Source organism: Rhineura floridana, chromosome 19 (assembly GCF_030035675.1).
Source record: "Rhineura floridana isolate rRhiFlo1 chromosome 19, rRhiFlo1.hap2, whole genome shotgun sequence".
Taxonomy (NCBI): Eukaryota; Metazoa; Chordata; class Lepidosauria; order Squamata; family Rhineuridae; genus Rhineura; species Rhineura floridana.
Window position 1 is genome coordinate 4633297 of NC_084498.1, and position 14540 is coordinate 4647836.

At 47.2% G+C, this 14540-nt stretch overlaps 1 protein-coding gene across 3 annotated transcripts in view; it reads left to right on the plus strand.

Annotated features, from left to right (window-relative positions):
- Positions 1–14540, plus strand: part of NAA25 (N-alpha-acetyltransferase 25, NatB auxiliary subunit) — a 65317-nt gene that overhangs the window by 35892 nt on the left and 14885 nt on the right. For all 3 annotated transcript variants that reach the window (XM_061603396.1, XM_061603398.1, XM_061603397.1), the window contains exons 12-14: positions 12206–12413; positions 13340–13429; positions 14230–14410. In XM_061603396.1, the coding sequence (XP_061459380.1) occupies positions 12206–12413; positions 13340–13429; positions 14230–14410 (479 nt within the window). The remainder of the gene's footprint in view (positions 1–12205; positions 12414–13339; positions 13430–14229; positions 14411–14540) is intronic.

The window sequence follows — 14540 nt, forward strand, 5'->3', positions numbered from 1 at the left end:
TGAATACCAGGGGTAATTACTTCCGTGGAAAGGGAGGAGTGTGCCTGAGAAGTGGGAACCTAGTGGGGTGGGGACTGTTCTCAGAAGCAAAGAACCCCCTTGGAATACTGAGGGTAAGGAACCGAAGGGGGATGGATCTTTGACATGGCTCGCAGCAGTTGGGATCAGAAATCATTGGTTCCAAGTAAACACACCTTGGTATAGAGAATGTTTGGTTCCTTTAAAGGTAAACTGTTTCCTGTAACGGTGAGACTTCATACAGACAAGTTTCTTATTTTGTGAGCGAGTCAGGGATGACAACTACAAGATCCCAAGCTAACAGGGAGGCAATGTCTGGGCAGGGAGACTCAGAGTTTGACCAGGAGGATGGCCCTCTGCAGTTGGAGCAGGAGGAACCCACTGCAGGACCTCCAGGGCGCGTCAGAAGGGAGAGCTCCATGGAAAACCCGGAGGAAGGGGGCAGCGGATCTCCAATGGCGGCCGGAGAGTCGTGGGAAGAGCTGAGAGATCAGCTAAGAGAAATGATCGAGCTGCAAAGAGGATTGATGGGCTTACAGCTCAATACGACCCAACAGCAGCAGTCCAGACCCAAGAGTACTTTGGAGAAAGTTGATAAGCGGCTGCTGCCATCATATACGGCTGGGGGAGACGTGCATTCGTTCTTTCAGGTTTTTGAACAGACCTGTCGAGACCCGAATGTTGCCCCAGAACTATGGATGAAGCTACTGAGAGGCCAAGGTGGTGGAGAATTAATGGAATTATTGGGATCTCTGGCTCAAGAGGAAGCAGATGATTATGCCTTCTTCAAGGAGATGGCCCAAGAGCATTTGCCTTGAATGAGGACTATTGTCAGCGTAAATATGAGCAGATACAAAAGACGTCCAAAAAAAGTTATGTTGCTTTCTCAGCCAGAACCATGAAGGCCCTGCGTAGAAGCTGCAGGAGTTGCTACTTTATGGATCTGATGGCGAGGGAAAAGTTTTATCAAGGACTCCCTGCAGATTTGGCAATTATAGTTTGGGACCAAGGTCCTAAGACCATTAAGGAAGCTGGTCGACTCGCAGACAAGCTAGCTGCAAACCGTGGGCGTGGCAGCGAGAGCCAGCGTTTTCAGCCTCTTAGGAAGCCGGGAGCCTTCAAAGAGCAACCGCAGGAGAAGGAGGTGGAGGGGAGGAAGAAGACCAGGAACCCCTTGAAGGCACAAGGAGAAAGAAATAATCCTGCGAGGGCACAAACACCTTTTACTTCCCCAAATGAAGTAATCTGCTTTAATTGTCATGAAAAAGGACACGTAAAAAGGCAATGTTCCAAACCCCTGAAAAAGCCAGCAGGAGCGCGCCCCAAAGCTCCTACCATTGCTCCAGTGAGCTGTGCAGAAATGGCAGAGCCAGGAGGGGGTGGATCCCTTGGACTTCCTGCACAAGCGTCTAAGGATGCCCATGAAGAGAAGTGGACCCTAAGGGAACCAGTTGGTGAACCAGGTGCCGCCGTTGCTCCTGTCGACTCCAGTGGGGTGAGTGTCACTAAGCAGCCCCAGGGAGAAGCCCAGAGGGGAGGGCTGGGAGGACAAGCCCCAGAGCATGTTAATGGGACCCTCATTGAGCCTGGACAATGGGCATGGGCTGTTAAACAATTTACAGAGCCCATCTATATCAACCAGATTCTTGTTAATGCATACCGGGATTCCGGCGCAGAACTAAGCTCAGTGGCAAGCCGTTTGATTGAGCCCCATCAATACCTACCGGGAGTGAAGTTTACGGTTAACCCGTATGGGGGAACACCAGTGGAAGTCCCTGTGGCTAAGATTCCCATTTGCTATAAAGGAGTGCAGTGGGACCAGAACCTTCTGGTCCACCAGAACAATTCTCTATGGATTTTTCTTGTGGGGAACGATATTGCTTTTAAAAGACTTTCAATGCAAGTTATAACTCGCAATCAATGAAAGCTGGACAGCCAGAGGAGCAGGGAGAAGAATGTGTATTGGGACAGGCAGACTCTGCTAGAGTCACTAAGGATGGGACAGTTTCCATAGCAACGCCTTATGAAAGCCGTGATGCTGAGAAAGGGGAGGCAGCTAACTCAGAGGAGGGGCATTCAGATGCTAATGCCACTACAGTAGAGGAATCTAATACGTTGTTGGGGAAAGGAGTTGCTAGTTCTGACAAATTTAAGCAAGCATTGCAGACCCCAGTCTAGAAGAATGTCGGAAAATGGCAGAAAATACCCCAGAAACTTTATCTGATAGAGTAAAGCTGCGGGTTTTCTGGTCCAATGGACTGTTATATTGAGAATTTATTCCTCAAGGGAGTGCAATGGACTGGAAGGCAACTAAGCAGCTGGTTGTGCCACAAGAGTACAGAGCTGATGTGCTGGAGCTGGCCCATGGATTGGTCTTTGGAGCTCACATTGGGGTCAGGAGGACCCTATCTAGGATCACCAAGAGTCTGTATTGGCCCCAGATAAGCAAGGCTGTCCAAGAGTTTTGTGCCAGCTGTGACGTCTGCCAACACACAGGATATTCTCAAGATCATGCAAAGGCGCCCCTGAAAGTGTCTGAAATTATGACTGAGCCATTTGAACGTGTGGCCATAGATGTGGTTGGTCCTCTGCCCACATCTAGATCTGGAAGAAAATTCATCTTAACTTTCATTGACTTTGCAACGAGATATGGAGAAGCGATACCCTTATCCCCTATACTGCGCAGAGCATAGCGAAAGCTTTAATGGGAATTTTCTCCAGGCTGGGATTTCCAAAGACTGCTTTTGGATCAAGGTCCAGGGTTCGTGGCTAAGTTGATCAAGAAGCTGTGGGAAGTGTCTGGAGTGGAACATTTAATTTCAGTAGCTGCCTTGCATCAGACCAATGGTCTATGCGAGGGGTGGAATGGGATGATTATGAGACTGTTGAAAGCATATGTCACGAAGCACCCTGGGGAATGGCATGTGGGAATTCCTTATGTAATGTTCAGTTATAATGATGCCCTTCACGAAAGCGGGCCACGCCCAACTCTTTGCTTTTCGGGAGGGAAATACGTGGGCCCTTTGTTGAAAGCGGAGTGGGAGGGTAAAAAACATTCCTCTCCAGTTCTAGTGGCTGCTTACTTGCAGAAGTTAAAGGCTTCTCTGCAGGGGGCCTGGGAAGTGGCTCAGGAGAATTTAAGAGGAGCCCAGGAAAAGCAAAAAGCCCTATATGATAGGAAAACCAAAGTCCATTTTCCTATTGGAACTGAGGTACTTGTCCTGAAGGCTGTGCCAGGTAACAAATTAACCTCACAATGGGAAGGTCCTTTGGTTGTCCAGGAAAAGCTGAATAGCACTAATTACTTGTTGGCTTACCCCCATTCCACAAAGAAAGCACATATTTTCCATGTGAATACCATGAAAAGATACAAATCAAGAGGTAATCTTATGCTAAGCTATACTGCTAAGGATCAAGGGGAGCAGGGAGGGGTGGACCAAGCCCTCATCCCTGGTTTTTTATGTCCTGAACAACAGGCTCAATTGTTTCAAGTGTTGAATGAATTTAAAGATGTGTTTTCTAGCAAGCCTGGTCAAACGCAGCTTGCTAGTTTCTCCATTAACACAGGTGATCATCCTCCCATCCAGTCTCATCCCTACCGTGCTACTGGACAGCATGCTGCAAGGATAGAGCAAGAGATTCAAGATATGCTGGAGCTGGGGGTAATAGAACAATCCAATAGTCCCTGGTCCGCACCAGTGGTTCTGGTGTCCAAGAGGGAGGAAGGGGAGGTCAGGTTCTGTGTGGATTACCGAAAATTGAATGCTGTCACTCAGAATGACCCGTACCCCATGCCTAGGATGGATCACCTAATAGAGCAGTTAGGAGGTGCCAAGTACATTACGACTCTGGATCTGACCAAGGGATATTGGCAGGTGCCCATGGATCCAGATGCTGCTCTTAAATCCGCGTTTGTGACCCACATGGAGTTGTTCCAATTTAAAGTGTTACCTTTTGGGGTCAAAGCAGGGGCCACAGCCTTTCAGAGGCTAATTAACACAATGCTTAATGGGTTAAATAACTTTGCTTGCGCCTACCTGGACGACATAGCGATATATAGCTCTGACTGGGATTCTCATGTCAAACACCTGACAACTGTATTCGAAAGGATCAAAGATGCTGGACTTACTGTCAAGGCTCAGAAATGTCAGTTTGGCTTGGCACAGGTCATTTATCTGGGTCATTACATAGGTGGGGGAGAAATCAGACCCCTGGAAGCAAAGGTAGAAGCCATTCAGAAGTGGCCTGTTCCTAGGACTAAGAAACAGGTCCAGGCATTCTTAGGTCTGGCTGGGTATTACAGGAGGTTTGTGCCTCAGTTTAGTAACGTGGCAGCTCCTTGAACTGACTTGTGCAAAAAGCAACAGCCTAACAGAGTTCAATGGTCGGGTCAGTGTCAGAAAGCCTTTGACACGCTGAAAACTTTGCTGGTGCAGTACCCTATCTTGAGAGCACCTAACTTTGATGCTCCATTCGTAGTCCAAACAGATGCATCAGAATCTGGAGTCGGGTGTACCTTGATGCAAGCCAATGAGGAGGGTAATTTGCATCCTGTCGCTTTCCTTAGTCGGAAACTGTTGCAAAGGAAGAAAGTTTTATCCACTATAGAGAAAGAATGCTTATCAATATTTTGGGCATTACACAAGCTTCGCCCATGTTTATGGGGAAGACGCTTTATGCTACAGACAGACCATTCTCCTCTCTGTTGGCTATCTAAGATGAAGAACTCTAACCAGAAACTTTTATGCTGGAGTTTAGCCTTGCAGGATTTCGATTTCAAACATGTGGCTGCGAAAGAAAATGTTCTAGCCAATGGATTGTCGTGTATGTTTAACTCTGATGACTGAGGGATTTATAATCATGTATGTAAGCGATTATGTAACTGTGTGATTATGTATGATACCGCTGTTGTAGCTATTCTAGAGTTTTCCCTGAGATGAAATCGAAAGCTTTGCTCTCGGATTCCATCTTCCCAAAAAGGGGCGTGTCAAGCTGAAGTGAGGCAACCAGAGAGAATTCTGGGAGCCTGTGTCTTCCTTAAGATTCCCTACTAGGGAAGATCCGAAGCTCAGTGTCAGACAGGCAATTTACAACCTTGCAAGGAAATGCAACTGATTCTTAGGTGTTGCCCCTTACCAGCTTCCTGGGATTAAAAGTCAGGAAGAGGGGATGTTGTAGATCGGGACACCTGGATGATTCTGTTTAGCTCTCTCAATCTTCAAAGACTTCAAAGGAAGGGATCCCCAGCAGGGGCGGGATATGGCTATTTACGGTCCCCCCTCCTTGTTGGGGAAAAGAAACCCATAAATATGAAGAAGGTTCTTTCAAAAGAGAGTTCCCTCTTGTTCCATCTACCTCGACTCTCTGACGTGTAACAGGGACAGCCTTTGGGGAACCTGGCTGCTCCACGAAGGAATAGAGTTAGGATAAGTCTTTCTTTTGTTCGTGTCTGTATTGAACATCTCTCCTTTTGTTATGCCAATGACCGTGTGTAGCCCGCCTGAGGGTGATTAGCTTTAAGGAATCAAACTGCTATAACTCCTCTTGTATATACCAACGTATCTACTCTTAAATAAACAAGCTTTGTATAAAATGTGTGTATTGGTTTGGAACTAAGGATTCTAAATCTATTGCTGGAAGGCTAAACGCTACGGATTGATTAGTGAGGGTAAATCCCTCTAAAATCACATACTTCTCTGAGGCCCCTTCACTCGAGAAGAATTCAGAAAGAAGGGGTGGTGGCAGTGAATACCAGGGGTAATTACTTCCCTGGAAAGGGAGGAGTGTGCCTGAGAAGTGGGAACCCAGTGGGGTGGGGACTGTTCTCAGAAGCAAAGAACCCCCTTGGGGTACTGAGGGTAAGGAACCCCAGGGGGATGGATCTTTGACAAATAGGATTCAAAGAACTGGACTCTAGAACTGAGGAGAGTGCTGACATCTGCCTTCTTAAGGTATTTGGCCATAGGCCCAACTGTAGGCCCTGCTGTAAAAATGACAAAACAACCAAAATTGTAACTGAATCTGGAATGGTTTTACAATCTTTACACCCACACAAGCAGACAGACCAGGTTTCCTGGTAACTGAGGATTGTTGGAGATCTTCTAGATGCTAAGATAGTGTCAATCACTTTGGGAAGCATTCCAGATTTTTGCACACTGTCACCACTCAGTGTCCCAGTGGCTAGCTGCAGCCATTCCAGGTCTGAATGCATCAGGGGGCACTTGGCAAAGATGATTGAATGGAAGAAAAGTGAATTGTTGAGTCAGCTCTGAAAACCAGGGGTGCCCTGACCAACACTGATCAACTAGGAGTACTTGAACCTGTTACAGGATGACTTTCTTCAGTAAGAGGGCTATTAGCGGAGTTGGGGGAAGGGCATAAAGTAAATGTTTGGGACCCTGAGCTGTGACAGCGTCTACTTGCTCTGCTCCCTGATTTGAATATATTGCAAAGTAGTGCCTGATTTGGTGGTTTGGCTTGAGGCAAAGAGATCCACAGTGAAGCAGCCTAACCTCCACTGAAGCATCAGAGAAAGGTCCCATTTCAGAGCCCACTCTCCTGGAAAGAGTTGTTGGTGGCTCAGCTAGTCTGCTGTGGTGTTCAGGATACTCAAGCGCACGCACACACACACACCTCTAGATGTATTCTTCCAGGATGGACTGGACACAGTGCTCTGCCCAGTTTAGTAGGGATGTTGGTACTCCCTGGAGAGCTTCAGAATGTGTGTCTCCCTGACAGTTTTTCTGGGCCCTTGTGGTGGAGTGGTCCATGCAACTCAACATATCTGGAAAGCTCAGAATGCTGCAAGTGTCAAAGAGCCAGGTGGGCTGCCCTGATGCTGCTGTCTGCTCTATCAAGATGGGAGTACCCTTTCAAGCGGAGTATCCACGCAGCGCTCTTTGCTGGAACCATGGAATTCATCTGGAACCATGAAAGGAGTTGAAGGGAGCAAAAGAGCACCTAGGAAAATGCCAGTCATCCCTTCTCTGAGAAGGCATGGACTTTCTCTTATGCCTGGCTTCATGGCACATGTTACCAAATTCTTCCCAGCTACACAGGAAGTGGATTGCACTGTGAAAGACCAAACCAAATTGTGTTTGCATTTTGACAAATTTGTAGGACAGTACAATATCTCAGGAAGGAGGTCAGGTCTCCTTCTCTCCTGGTGCATTCACTATAGCTGCCCAACTTCCCTGCTTTTTAAAGTTTGATAGAAATATCTGTTGGCTATAGGTTCATTCTTAAACGGCAAGGATTTTTGCCTTTTAGTGAATTTCCCTGCTTTTTAGTCAGGGAGGTAAGAAATGGGATCCTGTGGAAGTTTGCTGAGAATGGATTGATCATTTACATGCTTATTGAGTTCAGTGGAATTTACTACCGTGCAATCATGCTTAGGATAGATGAAACTGACGACAGGAGACGGGGAGGGGAGCAGGTGGGAGGGGGAGGGTAGGTTTGATCGTTTGCATGTTGATTAAGTTCAGTGGGATTTACTCCTGTGCAGTCATGCGTAGCATAGGTAAAACTGACCATGGGGAGGGAAGCCTGGAGTGGGCAAGGGAGGAGGGAAGAAGGAAGAGGGGAGGAGAGGAGAAGGAGTGGAAAGGCAGGTCTGATCATTTGCATGCTTATTGAGTTCAATGGGATTTACTCCTGTGCAATCACGGCTAGGATAGGTAAAACTGACCATGAGGAGGGAGGAGGGGAAGGATGGGAGGGGAAGGATGGGAGGGAGAGGGGAAGGGAGGGTAAAGGAAGGGGAAGGGCAGGGGTAGAAGGAGGAGAGGGCAGGTTTGATCATTTGCATGCTTTTTGAGTTCAGTGCAATTTACTCCTGTGCAATCATGCTTAGGATAGGTGAAACTGACCTGGGGGAAGAAGAGGGCAGGGAGGGGAAGGGGTGGGGAGGAGATTGGGTGGGCGGGCACTGGGCAGAGGGGAAGCCTCTTTCCAAAAGGAAAACACTGTGAACAGTATCGTTCTTTTTCAGCATTTCCCCCACCTTTTTATTCTACAGCAGGTACATGTAGCCTCCCACCCAAATTTAAACCAAAGCTGTCCCTGGCCACATCCACACCAGACTGTTATTTCACTTTAGGCAGTCATGGCTTCTCCCAAAGAATCCTGGGAAGTGTAGTTAGTGAAGGGTGCTGAGAGTTGCTAGGAGATGCCCTGTTTTCCTCACAGACCTTCAATCAGAGCGGCTGACTGTTAAACCAGTCTGGCCACTGGAGCTCTGTCAGGGGAATAGGAGTCTCCTCTCAGCACCTTTCACAAACTACACTACCCAGGATTCTCTGGAGGAAGCCATGACTGTCTCATGTGAAATCAAAGTCTGGTGTGGGTGTGGCCCTCTGATTAGGCAAGCCCAGCAGCTGTGAGTCTGGCTTTTAGAACACTGACGGTTGGTTCTTACTGAGCATGCCCGACACTATCATTGAGTTCAAGGCAAAATGTCTTAAATTAATTAAAAATCAGCCAGGAATTTTTTAAACTTTTAAACTGCAGAAGATGAAGGTAAGAGTATGGGGCAAGGTCAGTAATAGGATTACAGGTACTCTGTGAACATTTTATTTATTTATTTATTTATTTGATTGAACTTTTATACCGCCCATAGCAAGCTCTCTGGGCGGTGTACATAAAAAATAAAAACACTTACAAACAATTTAAAAGGAGCTAAAAAACCAACTAATCATCCAATTATAAAAGGTGTGTCGTATGACTGTCTGTTAAAACATTAGATACATGGCTGATTTTTAATTAATTTCAACAGATTATGAGAACTGTGACAGAAAAATGTCCAACAGGGGTCAGGTTTTTTCCTCTTTTTACACTTTGAACTATCGATTCTCTATTACTGTTTTGTGTATCGCCATGAAAATTATAGAGAGTTGTTAAGCAAGCGTTTCTGAGTTCAGGACTATAAGTTTTGTAAGGTTTTGTTTTGAAATGAGCTTATGGGAAGGACCAGAATGGCATGGGGGTATTTCCAATTTAACATTGCAGAATGCAAAAAATCCATGCTGGCTATAGTACAAGAGTGGCTGTATCATTACAGTTTGGGCAATAAATATTGCTGAGCTATTATCTGGGCAATAAACATAGCTGAGGCTACATATTCCTTAAAGAGAAGTACTGTATATTCCGGCGTATAAGATGACTTTTTAACCAGGAAAATCTTCTCAAAAGTTGGGGGTCGTCTTATACGCCGGAATATACGGTATTTCTCCTGCTCGCAGCCTGGCCCGGCGTCCCCTCCCCTGAGGGGAATCCCCATTGCTCCTCTGTCCCGCCATCTCCGCCTCCTCCTCCGTCGCAAAATGGTGGCCGGGGTGGGGAGCAGCAGCAACAGCAGCAGCAGCCTCCCCACGTCCTTCTCCTCCGTGGCGGCCTCGCCTGCGCTGCCTCCCGCAGCTGCTGCTGCTCCTCCGCCCGCGGCTGCTCAGGCGAGCGCCGGGGCCGCGGTGGCGGCGGCTGCTCCTCCTCGGGCAGCCAAGGGCGGGCCGCTTTCGCTGCTCTCGCCGCCGCAGGCCGCGCCGGCGCCTTCGCTGACGCACAACCACCGGGCGGCAGCAGCAGCGGGAGGCGGCGGAGGCAGGAACCCGCTGCTGACAGCTGCCCCTGCGGCCTCCTCCTCGGCGCCCTCCGCCTCCGGCCCGTTGGCGCCGCGGGAGCCGGCCTACAACTGGCAGGCGACGAAGCCGACGGTGCAGGAGCGCTTCGCCTTCCTCTTCAACAACGAGGTGCTCAGCGACCTCCACTTCTTGGTGGGCAAAGGCCGCGCTGGGGCGCAGCACATCCCCGCCCACAGGTCGGTGCGGGCTATGGGGCGAGGGGGCGCTGGCCACGCAGGGAAGAAAGGGGAGAGGGACGCTGGCTTTTTAAATGGGGATCAGGGTCAAAAGTTGGGGGGTCGTCTTATACGCCCAGTCGTCTTATACGCCCAGTCGTCTTATACGCCAAGTCGTCTTATACGCCGGAATATACGGTATGTAGTAGCTCAAACTCTTGTAGTAGCTCAGCCAGGGACTTAGGAAACTGCAATGGCTGGTGGGGGGGGGGATCCTCTCAGGGAAAGCCGGGAAAGTATCAGAAAAAGGCTGCACGGGCTAAAGGGGATTTTTCTCACCCGTAATAATACACTTGTCATCTCTTTGAGCTCGTGGCAGCAGTATGGGTGAGTGCCGTTACTGTGCCTCAGGCAAAGCAGGTACAGAAACAGTTGCAGTTTGGGTGAGAAATAAAAGGGCTGGGCTGCAAAAGAGAGTTTCCTTGCTCCATGGGGGAAGCCCTCACTCCACTGCCAGAAGGGCCAGTGCTACTTCCCTGGATAGAGGAGCCCTTGCCAGGGTCACTGGGATTGGAAAATGGCAGGCGCAAGTAGACCCCATTAATAGCCACCATTTGGGCGCTGACTGAAGCTATCACCGAGCACTGCCCAACAGAACTGCAGCTTTTTTAAAAAAAACTATGTTGCTTTTAACCACAAAGCCTGAATTGCTTTTCCCATCATTGGGAATTTGACCAAACATCCCACCTCAGACCTGTCAAGAATAGCTAACTTTGGTCAAGCTGAAATGGGCCAGCCAGAGAGAATTCTGGGAGCCTGTGCTTCCATAGGACTCCCTACTGGGGAAGATCCGCAGCTGTGTGTCAGACAGACAATTTGCGACTTGGCGAAGGGATGCAACTGATCCTTAGCTGTTATCCCTTATCAGCTCCCTGGGATTAAAAGTCAGGAAGAGGGGGTGCTGTAGATCAGAACCCCTGGGTGAAGATGTCTAGCTCCCTTATCTTCAAAGGAGTAGACCCCTGCAGGTGCTTCCCCCCCCCTGTTGACAATTAAACCCCATAAAAAAGGAAGGATAAACTTCCAAGGTCAGTTCCCATTTTTCCATCTACTCGACTTGCCTGAAGTGCGACAGAGAAAGCCTTTTTGGGGAACCAGGCTGATCTATGTAAGTATAGGACCTAGCTTAGTAGGTTCTTTATTTTACCTCTTTGTCTGTATCAAACCTCTACCCTTTTGTCATGCCATTGTGCCTTGTGTAACCCATCTGGGGGTGATAGCTTTAAGGAATCAAACTATTGTTCTCTTTGTATATAGCATGTTGGGTAAGGATTCTAAATCTAGTCCTTTGACTGCTGAACGCTACTGTTACTGTTAATTGATGAGGGTTAATCCCTTGGAATTCACATTGGGCTCTGAGGTCCCTTCCCTCAGAGAAGGAAACCCAGAGGAAGGGTGGTGGCAGCCCTACTAGGAGTAATTACTCCTGAAAGAGAGAGTTTTGCCTGAGAAGTAGAGACCCAGGGAAGTGGAACTGTTCTCAGAAGCAAATACCCCCCTTGGAGAACTAAGGACAAGGGACCCCAGGGGGACAAGTCTTTGACAAGACCCAGATGGAGAGGAAAAGAGGCAGAAAGGAAAGCAGCAGGAAGTTGTGGTAAAAAACAGGTATGGTAGCAACATGGTAAGATATTTAGGGGGGGAAACACTGAGAGGAGAGGAGAATAGGTAAGAGACAAAAGGCAAAACAAAGTTACTCAGTGAGGAGAGCGGAAAATCCAGAGGGGGATGTGATCCAAGCTGAGATGGGAAACTGCGTGACCGTCAACCGGAAGGGAGGAGCAAAGTCTTCTGTTGAAGCTTAGGCATTTCCTGTCTCCAAGCTGCAAGGCAGGCTACACAACCTTCTTGGAGACCATGAGATAAATTAATTATTTAGCACATTTTAACCTCACTCTTCACTTGAAAGTTCCCTAAGTGGTTTACATAACAATCAATTAAAAAGTCCCTGCCTGTAGGCTTACAATCTGAAAAACACTACCACCATCAGCAGCACCACTGCTGCTGCTGCTGTTGTTTATATTGGTGGATACAAAGCCTTCCAACACAGCTTACGTTAAAATATGTGTTTAAAAAACAATACACAATAATCAACATATAACAAATTCATCAGGATCCTTTGGTCAGGGTGGAAAGGGAGATGAGGAAGAAAGAACAAAAAAGCAAACTCAGACACCAGTTCTTAAAGTTCTTTTAATGACCAGGTAGAAAGGAAACAGTCTAGGGGGAGGAGCCAAACGTAGGTGGCCTCTTCACAGAACTGTTGGAATGTCTCTGCTAGCCCTGCTAGGTATTTCACAGATCACATTTCTATTTCTCCCCCCCACCCCCTTGCAGTTCATCAACCAGTTGTTGGGGGTCATCCCACTGTCTGCACCGAAAGAAGGCAAACTCGCACTACCAGCTAGCATCAAGGCTTTGCAGCAACACTTGTGTGTCGTTCAGTTGACAAGGTTACTCGGCCTCTACCACACAATGGATAAAACCCAAAAGCTGGGAGCAATCCAGGACTTAATGTTGCGGTATCGGCACGGACTGGATTTTGGTGAGGAGAGCTTGAATCTAGCCTAAATTCCACCATTCTTGGTAAAACCATGATTGTTTTGTGCACTCTGCCTGTTCACTTGCCATTGATATTGGTTTATTTCAGTCCCCTAATTGCATTTCATCCTTTCACTGAGGCACTCAGAGCAGTGACTGTGGAATTCCTGCTTAGCTTCAGAGATGGAACCATGTCAAGACACCTTATGTGGGTTTTATTTTGCTTGGTTTCTAATGCTTTGATTCATTACAAGACACTGAACAAGTTACTTTAATCAGAGGAGCGTTAATAAGTGAATGTCGCTTGACTGTTAAATCTGAGGTAATCTGTATTAGCAGCTGTTGATCAAATATAAGAAATTTAAGGTGCAATACTTTGCACACTTAAGTGGAATAAATTCTGTTGAATTCAACGGGGTTGACTTCTGTGTAAACATGCAAAAGATAGGTACTTGATAAACAATACCTATTTGCAAGCCAGATGTTATTTAAGATGCTGGAAGCACAGGGTGGGTTGGTTGGTTTATTAGATTTATATCCCGCCCTACCTCCCAGTAGGAGCCCAGGGCAGGAAACAAAAACACTAAAACCACTCTAAAACATCATAAAAACAGACTTTAAATATATTAAAACAAAACATCTTTAAAAACATCTTTTTTTAAAAAAAAAAAAGCTTTAAAAACATCTTAAAAAGCAATTCCAACACAGACGCAGACTGGGATAAGGGCTCAACTTAAAAGGCTTGTTGAAAGAGGAAGGTCTTCAGTAGGCGCCGAAAAGATAGCAGAGATGGCACCTGTCTAATATTTTTAAGGGAAGGGAATTCCAAAAGAATGCCACTATGCTAAAGGTCCACTTACATTGTGCGGAACGGACCTCCTGATAAGATGGTATCTGATGATTACATTGCATGACTTTGTTTTTCTTTAGGGAAATCATGTTTGAAAACAGAGCTGCAGTTTTCCGACTACTACTGTCTGCTTGCTGTTCATTTGCTCCTTGACATCTGGCTAGAGGCAGGTATGTTCTTACAACCACCATTGCATGCATGCAGATAGAGATCCCAACCCAGAACTGCTCAAGCATTTGCATGCAACCATGGGAACTAGGAACCTGAACTGAAATTGCAGCCAGTTCAGACATAAGAGGAAGCCTCCCATAGTTTGTTGCTATGAGAATAAACTTCAGGTTCCCTCTACTTCTTTCTTGGACTAGAGGAGGACGTGGGAAGCTTTCAGTTAAACCACGGTTCCCCGTTATTTTTGAACTCGGGGAAATGTAGTTTGTTTAAAATCCAGTTAGTAAGCCAAACTGGTATCAGAAATGAAGTCCAAAGGACTATAGTTTTAATATTGGAGATTACACTTGAACCAGGCCTGTGCTACAAAATTGAATCTGGTCTATTGTTGGCTTCTTGACTGCTTTTATAGTCTGAATTCACTACTTGAAGAATCTCTTTGGCCCAGAAGTGTGTTCTGGAGATCTCTCCATACAAAACCTGGAGGATTTATGATCAAGACACACAGGGCTGAGAGCTTGGTTGCCACTTTTTGTGTGGTCGTCCCTCTCTCTCTTGCCCCACCCCGGTCATTGCTTCAGTAACATTTAAACCAGAGAGACTATGTGAAAAGGTGGTGCACGGCATGGTTACAGGCAAGGCTGTTGGAAGCAACTATGTCCCCTGCCCATCCCAATCTCCCCAGTTCAGCATGACCATGACGCTTGGATGCCAGCAAAAGGAGTGCTTCTGATCCCTCTTGGGTCGTCTTGCCTGCCCCTTTTCTCTAGTTCAAGGCTTGAGTGTAATGTTCTTTTCCCAGGTGAAGAGCCAGCTGCCTGGCAATGCTTGGCTTTGCTAGAAGAAGGGCTGACTCACAGTCCCTCCAACGCTCAGTTCAAATTGCTGCTCATCCGAATCTACTGCATGCTCGGGGCATTTGAACCAGTTGTGGAGCTTTATTCCAGCCTCGATGCGAAGCACGTTCAGCATGACACCATCGGGTGGGTAGCATATCCTTGGAGCAAGCCTTGGGCTTCATCCGTGGCCCAAGAGTCTCGCCTGCCTTCTGAAGAGTGCAAACATACCACACGTTCCATATTTCAACATCTTTTCCAACCCTGGACCCATAAT